Source organism: Dromiciops gliroides, chromosome 5 (assembly GCF_019393635.1).
Source record: "Dromiciops gliroides isolate mDroGli1 chromosome 5, mDroGli1.pri, whole genome shotgun sequence".
NCBI classification, from domain to species: domain Eukaryota; kingdom Metazoa; phylum Chordata; class Mammalia; order Microbiotheria; family Microbiotheriidae; genus Dromiciops; species Dromiciops gliroides.
Genome location: NC_057865.1, coordinates 204,916,195 through 204,932,871, shown reverse-complemented (window position 1 = coordinate 204,932,871; position 16,677 = coordinate 204,916,195). Strand labels below are relative to the sequence as shown.

The 16,677-nt window shown below is 38.5% G+C and overlaps 1 protein-coding gene across 1 annotated transcript in view; it reads left to right on the top strand.

Moving 5' to 3' along the window:
* The window catches only part of ANKRD16 (ankyrin repeat domain 16), a 31,221-nt gene that overhangs the window by 2,014 nt on the left and 12,530 nt on the right, over positions 1 to 16,677 (top strand). Inside the window, exons 2-5 of the mRNA XM_043965403.1 lie at positions 6,299 to 6,519; positions 12,817 to 12,859; position 13,051; positions 15,321 to 15,384. Of these exons, the coding sequence (XP_043821338.1) occupies positions 6,299 to 6,519; positions 12,817 to 12,859; position 13,051; positions 15,321 to 15,384 (329 nt within the window). The remainder of the gene's footprint in view (positions 1 to 6,298; positions 6,520 to 12,816; positions 12,860 to 13,050; positions 13,052 to 15,320; positions 15,385 to 16,677) is intronic.

The window sequence follows — 16,677 nt, the reverse complement described above, 5'->3', positions numbered from 1 at the left end:
TCCCCTTGGGGTCCAGGGCCCCTCCTCCCCCTTGCCTGACCTCGTTGGAGACCTCCCCTGGAGACAGGATTGTAATGCAGGGACAGGCACAGGACCCCTGGCCCCAGGTGGGCTTGCAGCCCCATGGGCAGCATCCAGGACTATTCCTGGAGCCTCCAAGGTGGGAGGAGAAAGCAACTTGTAATCCCCACTCTGCCTGTTACAGAAGTAAAGGAATGTTTGCCCCTGAAAAAAAAAAAAAAAAGAAGAAGCTTATGCTAAGAGAAATAGTAGTTACCAAAGACACCACCCCACCCCCCATTGGGCTGGGCTAATTCTTTTCCTTAAAAAGGTATTGAAATTGTCATGAAGACTTAGATGGCTCAAGAGACTAAAGGTCATCTGAGTACAAAAAACTACAAAGCTCCAGCCCTGCTCTGTTGCTTGATTGACTTATCCTTTGCAGGGCAAATCAATCAAAGTGTCCTTAGTGAATATCCTTGTTGGATATACTTTCTCCTACCATAACTAAGTAAACTGCCTTTTGTAATTATTGAATGACTTACAAATGTCTCATTTTGTTCCACTATTGGACCTAAACTACCAAGGGACCAGACTGAGTCAGATGAGGTCCCCCACAAAGGGGCTTCCTCATTAGGAAGTTCCTTAAATCAATGAAATTACAGATCACTATAATGCATAGTGTGACAAACAATGCAACAGGCATTTGTTAAAAATTTGCTATATAGCAGGTAATCTTTCAAGATATACACACACAGGGCAGCTAAGTGGCACAGTGAATAGAGCACCGGCCCTGAAGTCAGGAGTACCTGAGTTCAAATCCGGCCTCAGACACTTAACACTTACTAGCTGTGTGACCCCGGACAAGTCACTTAACCCCAGTTGCCTCACCAAAAAAAAAAAAAAAAAAAAAGGTATGCACAGTTTTGGGGCAGCTAGATGGCACAATGAATGGAGCATCGGCCCTGTAGTCAGGAGTACCTGAGTTCAAATCCAGCCTCAGACACTTAGCACTTAACACTTACTAGCTGTCTGACCCTGGGCAAGTCACTTAACCCCAATTGCCTCACTAAAAAAAAAAAAAAGATATACACACACACACACACAAAGTGAAATGATGCCTTCTCTGGATGAGCTTACATTCTATTGAGATAAACATATAAATATATAAGGGAGGTGCTGCAACTGTAGCTGGGGAGGGCTATGACAGTATAGAAAGAGATACCTGAGCTTCCCTGGAATTCTATGAGGTGAAGGTGAGAAAGGGACATTTGTGACATAAAAGACCAATTTGCTTGAACCATGGAGTGCAGGAAGGGGAGGCTAGAGACAAGAGTCTGGGCCAAATTGTAAAGAGCTTTAAATCCCAAGCAGAGGAGTTTACATTTGATCCTAGAAGTAACAGGTAGTCCCTGGAGTTTGAGTAGGAGAATGACATGATCATTTTGGCAGTTGTGTAATAGATGGATTGGAGTGGGGATAGACTTGAGGCAGGGATACTAATTAGGAAAGCCATTACGTTGGCCTAGGTGAAAGGTATGAGGTCCTAAACTAAGTTGGCGACTGAAGAGTTAAAGTTAACAAAAGGAGAATGATCCATCACTTGATTACATCATGTGTACCCAGAGATAGGGAGATATGATGAGATAGAAATGGCAAAATTTAGTAATAGATTGGATGTCAGGTGAGAGTGAGGAGTCACAGATTATACACAGGTTACAAATCTGAGATACTGTGCAAAGTGGATGATTTTGATTACATTAAATTTAAAAATTTTTGTACAAACAGAAGCAATGCATCCAAAATTAGAAGGGAGGCAGAAAGCTGGGAAACAATTTTTGAGGTCAGTACTTCTGATAAAGGCCTCATCTCTAAAATATATAGGGAACTAAATCAAATTTATAAGAACCCAAGTCATTCCCCAATTGAGAAATGGTCAAAGGATATGAACAGGCAGTTTTCTGATGAAGAAACCAAAGCTATCTATTCCCATATGAAAAAATGCTCTAAATCTCTAATGATTAGAGAGATACAAATAAAAACAACTCTGAGGTACCACCTGACATCTATCAGATTGGCTAAAATGACAAAAAAGGAAAATAATAAATGTTGGAGAAGCTGTGGGAAAATTGGAACACTAATCCATTGTTGGAGCTGTGAACTGATCCAACCATTCTGGAGAGCAATTTGGAATTATGCCCAAAGGGCAATAAAGCTGTGCATACCCTTTGACCCAGCAATACCACTTTTGGGTCTTTTTCCCAAAGAGATCATGGAAGGGGGAAAGGGACCCACATGTACAAAAATATTTATAACTGCTCTTTACGTGGTGGCAAAGAATTGGAAGTTGAGGGGGTGCCCATCAATTGGGGAATGGCTGGACAAGTTGTGGTATATGAATACAATGGAATACTATTGTGCTATAAGAAATGATGAGCAGGAGGAGTTCAGAGAAACCTGGAGGGTCTTGCGTGGGCTGATGATGAGTGAGATAAGCAGAACTAGAAGAACATTGTACACAGTATCATCAACATTGAGTGTTGACCTACAGTGATGGACTATATTCTTCTCACCGATGCAATGGCACAGAAGAGTTCCAGGGAACTCGTGATGGAAGAGGATCTCCAAATCCAGGAAAAAAAAAAAAAAGAACTGCTGAGTATAGATGCTAAATGAACCACACTATTTCTTTTGTTTTTGATGCTGTTGTTTTTTTCTATTTTGAGGTTTTCCATCATTGCTCTGATTTTTTTTTCTCTTATAACATGACTAATGCAGAAATAGGATTAATGTTATTATGTGTGTGTGTATATGTATATATATATCAGATTACCTTCTGTCTAGGGGAGGGGGGAGGGAGGGGAGGGAGGGAGAAAAATCTGAAATTGTAAAGCTTGTATAAAGAAAGGTTGAGAACTATCTTTACATGTAATGGAAAAAAAATAAAATACTTTATTAATTAAAAAAAAACAAATCTGAGATACTGGAAGAATGCTGATGTTCTTGACAAAAATAGGTTCAGTGGAGGTAAGAGTTTTGCAGGGAAATGTGTTCTTTTTTGGACTGGTTGAGTTTGAGATGCTTACAGGACATCCAATATTATATGTCTGTCCAATGGGCAGTTAGGGCTTTAGGACTGGAGTTCAGAAAAAAATATAGATATGAGAATCATCTTCATAAAGATGATAAATTAACCAACCCATGGAAGCTGATGAATTCAGAGAGAATGTAGAGGAAAAAAGAAAGGAGGACCCAGCAACCTCACTCTCACCTCCAGAGTCATTTGAGTCCAATGGCAAGATATAGATCAGGAGATGTCCCCAGATGTTTAAGGCAATTGAGGTTACATTACTTGCCCAGGGTCACACAGCCAATAAGTGTCTGAGGTCGAATTTGAACTCAGGTCCCCCCAACTTCAGAGCCAGTGCTCTATCCACTGCACTACCTAGCTACCTGAGATTGGATAAGAAATTTGTAATGAGTCAGCACAATCAAGTGACTTCCTGCAGAGAGAGGGAGAGGGGGAGAAAGAAGAGAGAGGACAAAGTGAAGCAATTGAAATAATATGGGTAACTTTGACCATCATTTCACTTAATGAGATATGAATTTCCTCTTCCCTTAGTCAGTCTTGGTTCTTGTGCCTTGCACAGTGTGAGCATCTCATCAAGCAACAGACAATTTATTCAACCGGGTAGAGTCATTGCATTAAAATAAACATAGGCAAACATTAGAAGTAGGAATGGTTTAATTTTCCCCTACACACACCATAATCATTCTATCCTTTGAAGCTTTGGTCACACTATCCTTTCCTTTTAAGACACCTTCCCCCTATCTCTATCTAGTTAATGTTTAAGTTCTACCTCCTTTTGTAAGCTTCTCTAAAGATTCCAGTCCTCATTGATCTCTTCTAATTTCCTTTGCCTTTATCTATCTGTGTTGAAAATTAGTACCCTTATAATAATCAATGAATCAGAATTTAACTCTGGAAAGAAATTTAGAGTTCATCCAGTCTGTCCCCTTCATTTTGCACATAAAGCAACAGAGGCCAAAAAATGTGAGACTGAACTAAGAACATAAGTCTCTTTGCTTATAATTAGGTATTCATTCTATTATAGGTCATTGCTTTAATGTTTTCTATTGTCTTGGTATCTAATTGCCAGTGCCACACAATTAAATGCTTTATTCTGTACTCATATTATTGATATGGTTTATTATGTTTATGGTTTTCCCTAACATTAAAGCAATCAAACCTAGTCAGCATATAGCTTTGTGATATGTTGCTATAGGTTTTTAAATTCATATTTTATTTTAAATTTTCACATCATAGAAGGAATTTGAAAGGGTCCCCTTTCCTACTTTTGCAAATGGTTTATGTAATACTGCAGTTGATTGGTTTTTGAACAATAGATAGAACTTGCTTGTAATTACATTTGGTCCTCAAGTTTTTTCCTTGGGAGTTCACTCATGACATGTTCAATATCTTTTTCTGAGTTTAGGTTTATTTCTCTGTTGCTTATTCTGTTAATCTGGGCATTTCATACTTTTAAAAGTATTCATCCATTTAATTGGTGAGTATTATTGGCATATAATTGGGCAAAATAGTTTCTAATACTTTGCTTTATTCCTTTATTATAAATTTTCTTTTCCCATTTTTAATACTGGTAATTTGTTTTTTCTTTTTTCTTAATCTGACTGGCAAATCGTTTATCTATTTTATTGTTTTTTAATTTTGTCTTTAAACTATTTTTATTTATTAATTCAATATGGGTTTTTGCTTTCAGTTTTGTTGATGTTTTCTTTAATTTTTTAGAATTTCTATTTTAGTATCTGAGTTTTTTAAAAAATTTATTGGTTTTCTTGGGGGGGGTTGTTTGTTTTTTCATTGTTTAGTTATATTCCCAGTTCGTTGATTAGATCTTTCTCACCTTGATGAAAGTGTTTAGAGATATAAATTTTCCTTTTAGGACTACTTTAGAGGCATTTCACAAATTTTGGTATGTTGTGATTTGTTCAATGACCCACCAATGCTTTAGGATTATTTAGTTTTTGATTAATTTGTAGATCTTTTTTCAATAACCTTTTATTTAATATAATTTTTATTTCATTGTGGTCAGGATGGGTTTAATATTTCTACTTTTCTGTATTTGGTCATGAGGTTTTTATGGCCTAAGAGACGGTCAGTTTTTGTAAAGGTTCCTTCTAGTACTGAGAAATGTATCTGTTCTTTTCTATTCCCATTCAATAGTCATCTGCTCCAGTTCCTTATTTTAACTCTTTGTGAATCCTTATATTTCAAATATATTTCTTGTAAACAACACATTAATGGAGTCTGCTTTCTAATCCATTCTGCTATTCTCTTCCAATTTTATGGTTGAATTTATTCATGTTCACATTTATGATGCTTTATTGTGTATTTCCCTTCATCCTATTTTCTTATACTTTTTCCTCTCTTTATTCCTGCACCCAAAGCTGAGGGTGATGAGAAAGGAGTACATACTTTAGGCTGCAGACCCCATCTCTGAGGGAAGGTTTTGATACTTTGCTCTGGGGTTAGAGAAAATTAGGCTTTTTCCTACTCCTACGCCATGCCTCATTACACAGCTTCAGGCCCCAAATAAACCTGGGATCTGGAAGGTCCTGTACTGGACCTTCCTGGTTCGGCCCCCTCACCATTGCAGGTAGTCCTCTTCCTTTCTTCCTGTGCTCAAGGGGACAGGAAAAAGGACTTACTGTCCTTTACTGTTCCAACCACCACCTGGTCTGGTACTTCTCAATCTTTCATGGAGTAGGTGTGGTAAAAAGTTGAACTATATTATTGTATCTTACTCCTTCATCTTTGTTCCTTTCCCATATTCTTGTACTCACTGATTGTTTATTATGTCTCTCCAACTATGTTGCAAGTTATTTGTGGGCAAGAGCCAGCTTGTTTCATGTTTCTGGTATATCTTTTACTTTACTAGGGATATAATGGAAGAGCCCCAAAATAGTATTGCACTTGCTATCAACCACCCTCTGTTATCTCAGTGCCTAGAATACAGAAGCAGTGCTGGAGTTCTGCATCACATTCTTGCCCCTCATACATCACAGTTCTTTCTCCCCTTGTTATTTTTCCATAGTCTACAAAACAGGCAGAGAAGCTGCTAAGAGAGGCCACAAACCTTTACTATGCTGTTTCTTAGCTCTTAAATCCTTCTAGTTTCCCATCTCAACACAAAGAATTTAACTATTAGGCAATTGTCATATAATAATAGTACTTAGCTAATCTTAAGCCTGATAAGTTTCTCTTTACCGGCCTTAGGACTCCTCTGATGATGGCTTGCACAAGGAAAAACTTGGAAGTGATCCAGGATCTTGTGGAACATGGGGCTGATCCAACCCTGAAGAACAAAGATGGTTGGAACAGTTTTCATATTGCCAGCCGAGAAGGTGACCCTGTGATCCTCCTGTACTTGCTTACTGTTTCCCCGGCTGTCTGGCAGACAGAAAGCAAAATCAGAAGAACACCTCTACATACTGCAGGTATAGACTCTGGGCTGCTCAAAGTACTGGATTTGGAGTCAAAAGATACGAATTCACATCCCAATGCTGCTACTTACTTCCTGTGTGGCCTTGGCCAAATCACTTAGCCCCTAGTTTGCTCTTATGTAAAGAGAAGATTGGACCTATTATCTTGAGGGTCCTTTCTATATCTAAGTCTTTAGAGATCTTTAATTCTAGAGCTGCACACATGTTAGATTTGATCACTGGTTTGTTTGTTTTATAGGCTGGATTACATAACAGAATCATAGCGACATATGTCTAATTCTAGAGAAGATTTTGAAATGAGATGTGGTCCCTGCTTTCATGGAACATGGACCAGTCAGGGAGTATCTCTCTCTCTCTCTCTCTCACACACACACACACACACACACACACACATATACATTGTCTAGGGTGGAGCAGGGTCTGTACACAACAAAGAACAAAAGAAAACCTAGGGGTAGCTAGGTGGAACAGTGGATAGAGCACTGGCCCTGGAGTCAGGAGTACCTGAGTTCAAATCTGGTCTCAGACACTTAACACTTAATATCTGTGTGACCCTGGGCAAGTCACTTAACCCCAACTGCCTCACTTAAAAAAAAAAAAGAAAAGAAAAGAAAACCTAGAAGGAAGCACAGAAAACCTTGGTTACTTTGAAGACAATGTGGAGGATTTATTACATAGGTTTTGAGAAATGGAATTTTGTTATTTTATATTGAATCCTTTCATGTTCTGCTGTGTACATGGAAATGTTCGTTTTGTTCTTTTCTCAATTTGTATTCAAGTTCAAAATGATTTTTTTTTTGCAGGGCAATGAGGGTTAAATGACTTGCCCAGGGTCACACAGCTAGTAATTGTCAAGTGTCTGAGGCTGTCAAAATGAATTTTAAAATTTTTTTAATTTTTAAAATTTAAATTGAAAAAAAGGAAGATGGGTCTCCGATGGGTCTGGCTACATATGGAAAAATATAGATTAGATGGGGAAGGGACTTTTCATTTTTTCTCTATCCCAAATGCTTAGCATGATGCTTAGAAAATGCTAGGCTGGGGCAGCTGGCGCAGTGGATAGAGCACCGGCCCTGGAGTCAGGAGTACCTGAGTTCAAATCCAGCCTCAGACACTTAACACTTACTAGCTGTGTGACCCTGGGCAAGTCACTTAACCCCCATTGCCCCACAAAAATTAAATTTTTTTTTAAAAACATAACTTTGAAGTCATTGGAGTAAATGAAATTCTTAATGCCTACCCCCCCCCACCCCCGCCACCACCAAAATATAAGATTAGATGACATAACGAGGAGAAGGGGTATGGAATAAAATCCTGGATTTTGAGTTTGAAGAAACTTTAATCTAAAGCATTTGCTGTACACATGAAGTTAAAGGGGGGAAAAGCCAGCAGGTTATTACAGTAGTCTAGGTATCAGATGATGAGGGCCTATACCAGGGTGGTTGCAATGTCAAAAGGGAGAAGGGGAAGTATAGGAGAGATATAACCAAAGCAAAAATGACAGGAATTGGTGATAAATTAGATATAGGGATTGAGAGTGAGTAGTCAAGGATAAAACCTAGCTTGCAAGCCTAGGTGAATGAGAGGATGGTAGTACTATGAAGAGATTTGAACATGCTGAGTATAAAATGTGTGTTCAGTTAAATATGTATAATAGGCAGTTAGAGATATAAGATTGGAGGTCAGGAGAGGTTAAGATTAGTTAGATCTGAGAATCATCCATGGAGAGATGATAATTTAAATCATGAGAGCTGATAAAATCATTAAGTGTAATATATATATATATATATATATATACACATATATATAGTATATAGTACAGACATGCAAATGTGTTTTTATATATGTATAGATGTGTATGTATGATGTGCTTATTCAAAAAATTTTCCATGATTCTCCATTGTCTTCAAGATAAATTCCAAATTTCTTAACCTGACATTCAAAAACTTTCTTAAGCTGGTCCCAGTTTATCTCTCCAATGTTATTTCCCTCTATTTTCAATTAATAACTACTATGTTCCAGCCAAGCTGGTTTATTCACTGTCTCCCCATACATATTGCTCATTATTGTTTTCATTCCTTTGCTCTTTTCCCCTATCAGAAGTTAAATAAATTAACTCCTATTTGTTCTGTAGCTATCTAAAGCCTACCTATCCTGAAAAACTCAGTTTACTGTTAAGCCTAGGGAATTAACTGTTCACCCTAATATTGCCTTATCTAATTAAACATTGGATCAAATGGTAATGTTAGGTTGTTACCTAGCCTGTTAAACTGTGACTGCTGAGATTCATTTCATAGCATCTGGCCTGTGGTTTCTATAACCTTTTATTATGTGTATAAGGATATAGTTTTTACCTCTTAGAATTTTGTAATTACAAATGAATTTATATTTGTACTCTGAGAAATAGAAATTAATCAATATTATTTATTATTGAATATATACATGCATATATATGCTTATAAATAGTTATATTAACAATTAAGGCCTTGAGAAAACTTTGGTTTTTTAAAGTTTGTTTCTGAATATGGAGGACTAGAAATTTTTCTGGTTCCCATTAACTCTGAAACCTCTCCAAACCAGAAATTATGCACCAAAGATAAAGCAACTACAACTATATCTATCGTCTAGAACATCCAGAATCTAAAAGAAATTTTTCTTAAAGCATGAACTGACAATTCAGTAACCCTGAGCTCACTCGGCACTTTTCTCTACCTCTCACACTACTAGCAGCAAGGCTACACTAGCAGAACCCAAGAGTAGAGACCCCCATTTCTAGGCTTTGCCCTGTCAGCCATAGTCCCTCAGGTGCAAAAACCAGCCAGTGTCCACAACCCTGTAGCATCAGTGTTACAAAGCTCTGAACTTATGGTGCTGGAGAAAATAACTCTGTATCTCCAGCAGAGCCAGAGCCATGGTGGACAACCCTATAGCAACAGTCCTGTAAAGCTCTGAACTTCCAGTGCTGGGCAAAGAACTAAGGAACAGAGGAAGCAGGACAGGACACTTGGCTGCACTGGAGCTGTATAGCACTCCACCAATCCTGGGGGAAAGAACACAGCATCTAGTTGGGGCCAGTAATAATCACTCAAAAGTCACCTGGGACAAAGACCTAGGCTGGTGAACTATGAAGTACTCATCATGGGAGGAGAATGAGATACTTTGAGATGAAGCTCCCAAGGAAATTACCATCGAAGTCAGAAAATGAGTGATAAGGAAAATAAGGAGGGGAAAAAACCCTACAATTACCAAAAATTTCAGGAAGAAGAAAGTTCAAAGACCTTGAACATAGATAAATCAACAAGAAAATCACTCATAAAGGAAGGAAATAATGTCCACAGATCTAAATGTAAAAATGCATTAACTATCTGTCTTTTGAAAAAACAAAATATCTAAAATATCAGAGTTGAGGGGGCAGCTAGGTGGTGCAATGGATAGAGCACCAGTCCTGGAGTCAAGAGGACCTGAGTTCAAATGTGACCTCAGACACTTGGCACTAACTGTGTGACCCTGGGCAAGTCACTTAACCCTCATTGCCCCACCAAAAAAAAAAAAAACGATTAGAAGGGAGACTAACACTTTCAAACTTCAAACTATATTATAAAGCAGCAGTCATCAAAACCATCAGGTATTGGCTAAAGAATGAAGAAAGATAAATGGAACAGACTAGACAAAAAAAGATACAGAAACAATAGAAATCAATAACCCAGTGTTTGATAAAGTAGAAAACTTAAGTTATTTAGGGGAAAATCCCCTATTTGATAAAAACTGCTAAGAAGGCTGGAAAGCAGTCTCGCAGAAATTAGTCTTAGATCAACACATTATATACCACATTCCACAATGCAATCTAAATGGATGTTGTTGTTCAGTCATTTTAGCTGTGTCCAACTCTTCATGACCCCATTTGCGGTTTTCTGGGCAAAGATACTGCAGTGGCTTGTCATTTCCTTCTACAGCTTATTTTATAGGTGTCTGAGGCCATATTTGAATTCAGGTGTTTCTGAATCCCAGCCTGGTACTTCATCCTGCCTTTGTGTACCTACCTGCCTTTGTCTAAGCGGATATATGTCCTTAATATTAAAGATCATACTATTCAAATTTAGAAGAAAAACAAATCATATATCTCTTAGTCATAGGTAGGAGATGTATTCTTAACCAAACATGAGATAGAAGTAATTACAAAAGATAAAATAGATAACTGTGATTACTTGAAACTTAAAAGCTTCTGCACAACATTAATGCTTCCAGAATAAGAAAAGAAGTGGTCAAAAGGGAAAATATTTGCATCAGAATTTTCCAAAGGGTTTCGTATCCAATATATATAAACAAGTAAATATTTATAAGGCAATAGCCATCCTCCAATAATTAAATGGTCAAAAGAAATGAACAGTTCTCAAAAGAACTACAAAATATTCACAATTAATTTTTTAAATGCTCCAAATAAAAAAAATGCTCCAAATCACTAATATTAAGAGAAATGTAAATCAAAACAACCCTGAGGTTTTACTTCACACCTGCAAATTGGCAAAAATGACCCCAAAATGCTAACAGTAAATGTTGGAGGTGAGCTTGTGGAATGATAGACACACTAATACATTGTTGGTGGAGCTTTCCAGCCATATTGGAAAGCAGTTTGGAATTATGTAAATAAAGTGACTAAAATGTAAATACCCTTTGAACCAGCGACTCTATTACTGGGCATATCCCCAAGAAAGCCTTTGATAAGAAAAAAGTCCCCATATACTGTAAATAAATTATGGCAACACTTTTTGTGATACTTAATCAGAAACAAAGGGATACCCATTGATTTGGGAATGGCTAAACAAATCGTGCTCCATGCATGTGATAGAATATTGCTGTATTGTAAGAAATCATGTGTGTGATGAATACTATGAAGCACAGAAAGATCTATATTAACTGATACAGAGTAAACAGAGACAAGAAAACTACATAAATAATGATTACAATAATGTAAATGGAGAGAACAACTACACCCCCAAAACTCAAAAGTAAATATAACAAAAGTATAAAGTTTAAGCGGGATTCAAATGAAGAAAAATGAGAAGACACCCTCAATCTAGCCCTTCCTGAAGGTGGGAGGTCTACAAGTGTTAATCACTGCATAATTTTTGGACTTTTTCAATGCATCAATCAGTTTTGCTGAAATTTTTTTCTCTCTAGAAAAATATTATGTTATATAGAATGGCTCTCTGGGAGGGGGAGGGAGATGGAAATTTGGGATAACCATAGTGATGTAAGAAACAGAAAATAACAATACAAACATTTTTAAAAAGAAAGAGTGTTTCCCTTTCCTTATGGACTCTGTTAGCTTTCATATTTAGAATCACAATAATTGATTTAAAATTATTTAAGCATCTCTGTAAGCCCTTTGATTCCTTACTTGTGAGAATACCAAGGTGTTCTTCTGGCAATCCTCCTGAACTCCCTGGGAAGGTCTGTTGGTATTACTGGCTTGCATCCTTGCTCTTTGCTTTCATTCTCAGAACCAACCCAGGTTTTCCTCTTTTCCCAATCATAACCCATAGATAAAGTGTCCATATGGGCTTAAAAAGCTCCATAATATTGAGCATCATAGAAAAAACCTTCCTTGTCCCTGTTGTTTGAGACATGCTCTCATCCACCTCCACCAATTCCCAGGATTAAAGATCCCAAAGCATAGATCTGGACACAGAAGTAGCAGATAACTCCTTACTCCCCACCAGCCACTATGCTGGAGCCTCCAAGAAGGAGGAAGCTTCTCTAGCACATGTCAGAGATGCTTTTCCTATACAAAAAGAAAAGGCTTGAAAGTTATCTTTCGATAGGCCACATCACCCCAGTCTGGGGAATGCCTGTAGCATTATCAGTTTGAATGCAGGATTCCACTGCCATCTTCATCTGGCTGTGAGGAATGTCTTTCGAATAGATCTCCTTTGGACACTTAAGTCTTATGTATGTGTTTCCTTTTCTCCCCCTAGTACAAAGCCAAGGTAGTCACAAAATCACCCTTTAGAAAGACAAGGGCTGCCAAATGAAGGACTTGAAATGTCTAAAATAATCTAATCATCTCTTCCTTATTTGTAAATTCCTTAAACCCAGGAGGTCCTCACCCCCCATGGTTTCAGAGTCTCTAATTTATAGGTAAAATTTATCCACATTTCTAAAACTGATTTTTTTTTCTCATAAATGATGATCTGCAAGGAATTAGAGCACTAGAGTTTGGGGAAGGAAGTTTGTTGCCTAAATGCTCAAAAGCTCTAATTTTTTTTCATTCTCTTTCCATCTCAATACCAGCAATGCATGGCTGCTTAGAGGCAGTGAAGGTACTTCTGGAGAGGTAAGCTGACTTCTGTATATGTGCTCTCAGCAGTGAGGCACAAGTGGAGGAAATTTGACATTTGGAGTAAAAGGACTTGGGTTTAAATCTTGCTTCAGACATTTATTCACTTAAACTCTCAATGCCCCAGGTAACTCTCTAATTATTATAAAATGCAAAAAAAAATGGTTACCTGTCAGCATTGATGGAAGGGTTTTTCCTAAGAGAATTCCCGATGCTTAGACCAGAGCTTAAACTTTTAACTTCTTAACTTTTTTCCACTCATGAACCCTTTTTGCCCAAGAAATGTTGAGACCCACAGTTTAAAAAGCTAGACCTTAGACCATCCCACCCCGCTTGGCCAACTCATCAAATAATTTATGATAATGAAGGGGAACCAAAATTGTTTAAGAATTTACTTTATGCCTAGCGCTGTGATAGGCACTGAAGATACGAAGACAAAAGTACAACAATCTTTGTCTTCAAGTGGTTTGCATTATATTGGGAGAGATATTTCCATATATAAATAGACACAGTAATTGGGGAGAGGGGAGACACTAGCAGTGGTGAGAATCAGAAAAGGCTTCATGTATGTAGCCTATATATGTTCTAATGATCTTTATCCCAACTGCTACTCTTAACAGACAAGTCAAATGCTTATTGCTAATTTGGCCATATTTCCCCCTTCAAGGTCCCTGAGGAGTATAAGTAGTCTCTCATGCCATGCTCCAGCCTTCAATGATATGCTTCTTCCTTTAGATTATCAGTTGAAAATCATTTAATTAGCTAGCTATAAGTAGCTTTTTGGAAAAGAATATTTACCATAATTGCACATGCATAACCTATATCTGATTGCTTACCCCCTCAGGGAGGAGAGTGGGGAGGAAGGAAAGGGAGGGATAAAATTTGGACTAAGTTGGTACACGGTTGGTACAAATCATTCCTCCAAAAACATGTAAATTACTCTCCAACAAGTAAGTGTAACATCTGTGAAAAAATGGGCTCCAGCTTAAAAACCACAGGTGGCAAAGGGGTAACTTCCAGCTCTTGGCTGCTGAAGTCCTTTTCTCCCACTTATGGAGTACTCAAGAATCTCCCCTTTAGCATGGTGAATCTGTATACAGTCAGCCATTGGCTCCCAGTGTAGACATTGCTGCCAGCTTATCAAGATACTGTTTAGAGGGGCAGCTAGATGACGCAGTGGATAGAGCACCGGCCCCTGGAGTCAGGAATACCTGAGTTCAAATGTGGCCTCAGACACTTAACACTTACTAGCTGTGTGACCCTGGGCAAGTCACTTAACCCCAACTGCCTAAAAAAAAAAAAAGAATACTGTTTAGAACACCAAAGGAGAATATAAGAAGTCCAGTATTCTCTAGATCCTTCAAAGTTAGAAGCTTTGGAGAGGTGGGTCTGATAGTTTAAGTTTGCTTTTGGGAGGAAATAAGGGCATTATTTCAAAGGAAGAACATTTCAAAGGAAAGTTTACTTAGCTCTAACATAGCAAAGATAGTCAGCAGGGATGCTTAGGTTGAGATGGGGTGGGCGTGGTGGGGAGGAGTCCTAATCTCCATATGGAAGCATATCTGTTCAGCAGGTGTGGATATGATGATTCTTAAGCATCCACTAAATCTTAAGGTCCTGAGCCCAACTGGGTAGAACCTTTTAGTGCTCGTAGGTGACCAAGAACCCATGTCCATATAACCCAATTACACACAGCTTGAGCCTTGCTAATAAAGGCTAATCAAGTCCTGGCTTTATTGCTTTTTAGGGCCTAACCCATGTTGCAGGAGTGGGGGAGGGGGGAACCCTGGTACAGGGGGAAAGGAGACCTGACTAAGGCCTCTCCTCCTCTCTCTTCAACTCCTCCCCACCCTCACCACAGGGAGTTCCTTCTTGGTAAGCCACATCTTCCAATTTCTGGAAAGGTTTCCCATTGGACATAACTTAATGTTTTTATACAATAACACAAAAGGTATAACAAACCCCATGGACAATTGCAATAGACCTCTTGTGTGGCTTAATTTCACTTCATCAAATGACTTTCTTGTCCTTATTCTAAGAATTTTTGTTTGAATTGATTCCCAGTTTTCACCTAGTTAATGTATCAGCCAAAATAGGGGGGGTGGTTTCAGCATACTAGCATAAAGAAGGTGTCATTTAAGCTGAATCTTTAAGGAAAGCAAGATTCTAATAGATACATGTAAGGAAGTTGAAGCATTCCAGGCATGAATGACAACCAGTATAAAAGTATAAAAGCACGGAGCCAGGACTAAGGAGTATTGTTTCACAGTAGTGATAAGGGCAGTTGGGGCCTGTTTGTACCGTATGTGAAGATGAATATGATGTAGAATAAGCCTGGGAATGTCATTGGAGCCCGATTATAAAGGACCTTCAGTGCCTGTCAGAGGGATTTCTGTTGGTGCTTTTCAGTTGTTTTGGTTGTACCTAGCTCCTCTCTTTCTTGCTTATTTCTTGCTAGGTGCCGTATGAGCCAGACAGCAGAGACAAATGTGGCGTTACCCCCTTTATGGATGCAATACAGTGTGGGCCACATCAACACAGACGCAACTTCTCCTTGAAAAACATAAGGTATGGACACTATTATAGTTCATTCATTTGAGTCTGCAAATTCAAGGAAAAAGCTGCTAGCCAGAAGGTCTGTGCTAGCTGACTCAACTTTTGACACTATTTTGCCAATCAGAAAGACTTGTGTTCTAGTCTAATATTCTTCCACTAACAAATTTCTTTAGGACGCTGGTTAAAGCACTTTAATTTTCTATGAATGAAGATAATACTGTTAAATGTATATAATGAGTTCTCAGTTTTTCATAATTGAGGACATGTCATGTGAATAAAGTAAGTCTATGTGAAATTTCTGGCCCATTTTTTTTTTTTAAGTGAGGCAATTAGGGTTAAGTGACTTGCCCAGGGTCACACAGCTAGTAAGTGTCAAGGGTCTGAGGCCGGATTTGAGTTCAGGTACTCCTGACTCCAGGGCCGGTGCTCTATCCACTGCGCCATCTAGCTGCCCCTCCAGCCCATCTTTTTATTCCATTGTTTAAATACCCACCTAATATTTCATTATTTTTAAAATAAGTATCCTTTTCCTTTGGTAGTCAGCCTGCTGTATGCCAGGTAAGCTAAGCATGGGGGATACAAAAAGAAAAAAAAGTCTGCCCTCCAGGAGCTCACTGTCTAATGGGAAAGACAACATGAAAACAACTATGAACAACAAGAAATATGGGATAAGTTGGTGGTCATCAAAAAGGGAAGGTGCTAAGATTAAAGAGACCTGGGAAAGGCTTCTTGTAGAAGATGGGTATGAAGGAAGTCAGGGAAGCTGGAGGCAGAGATGAGGAGGGAGAACATTCTTTCATATGTGAGGAGGCCAGTGTCCCTGGATAGCAGAGTAAATGGAGGGGGTAAGAAACTTGCAAAGGGAGAAGGGGGCAAGTTATCAAGGACTTTAATGAGGATCCTAGTGTCAGTAGGGAACCACTGGGGTAGATTGAATAGGGCAGTGATATGGTCAGACTTGTTTATTAGGAATATCAATTTGACAGCTGAGAGAGACTTGAGGCAGTCAAACCCATCAACAAGCTATTGCAATAGTTCAGGGCATACCAGGATGGTAGCCATGTCAAAGAAGAGAAAGAACTGTATAGGAGAGATGTAGCCAAGGTAGAAACAGTAAAAGTTGGCAATAGATTGGCTCTGGGAGAGTGAGAAAGAGTGAGGTGTTTGAGGATGACCCCTGTGCAACCGGAAAATTGTGGTATCCTTGACAGATAATGGGGAAGTTGGGAAGAAGAGAAGGTTTGGGGGGGAAAATAATG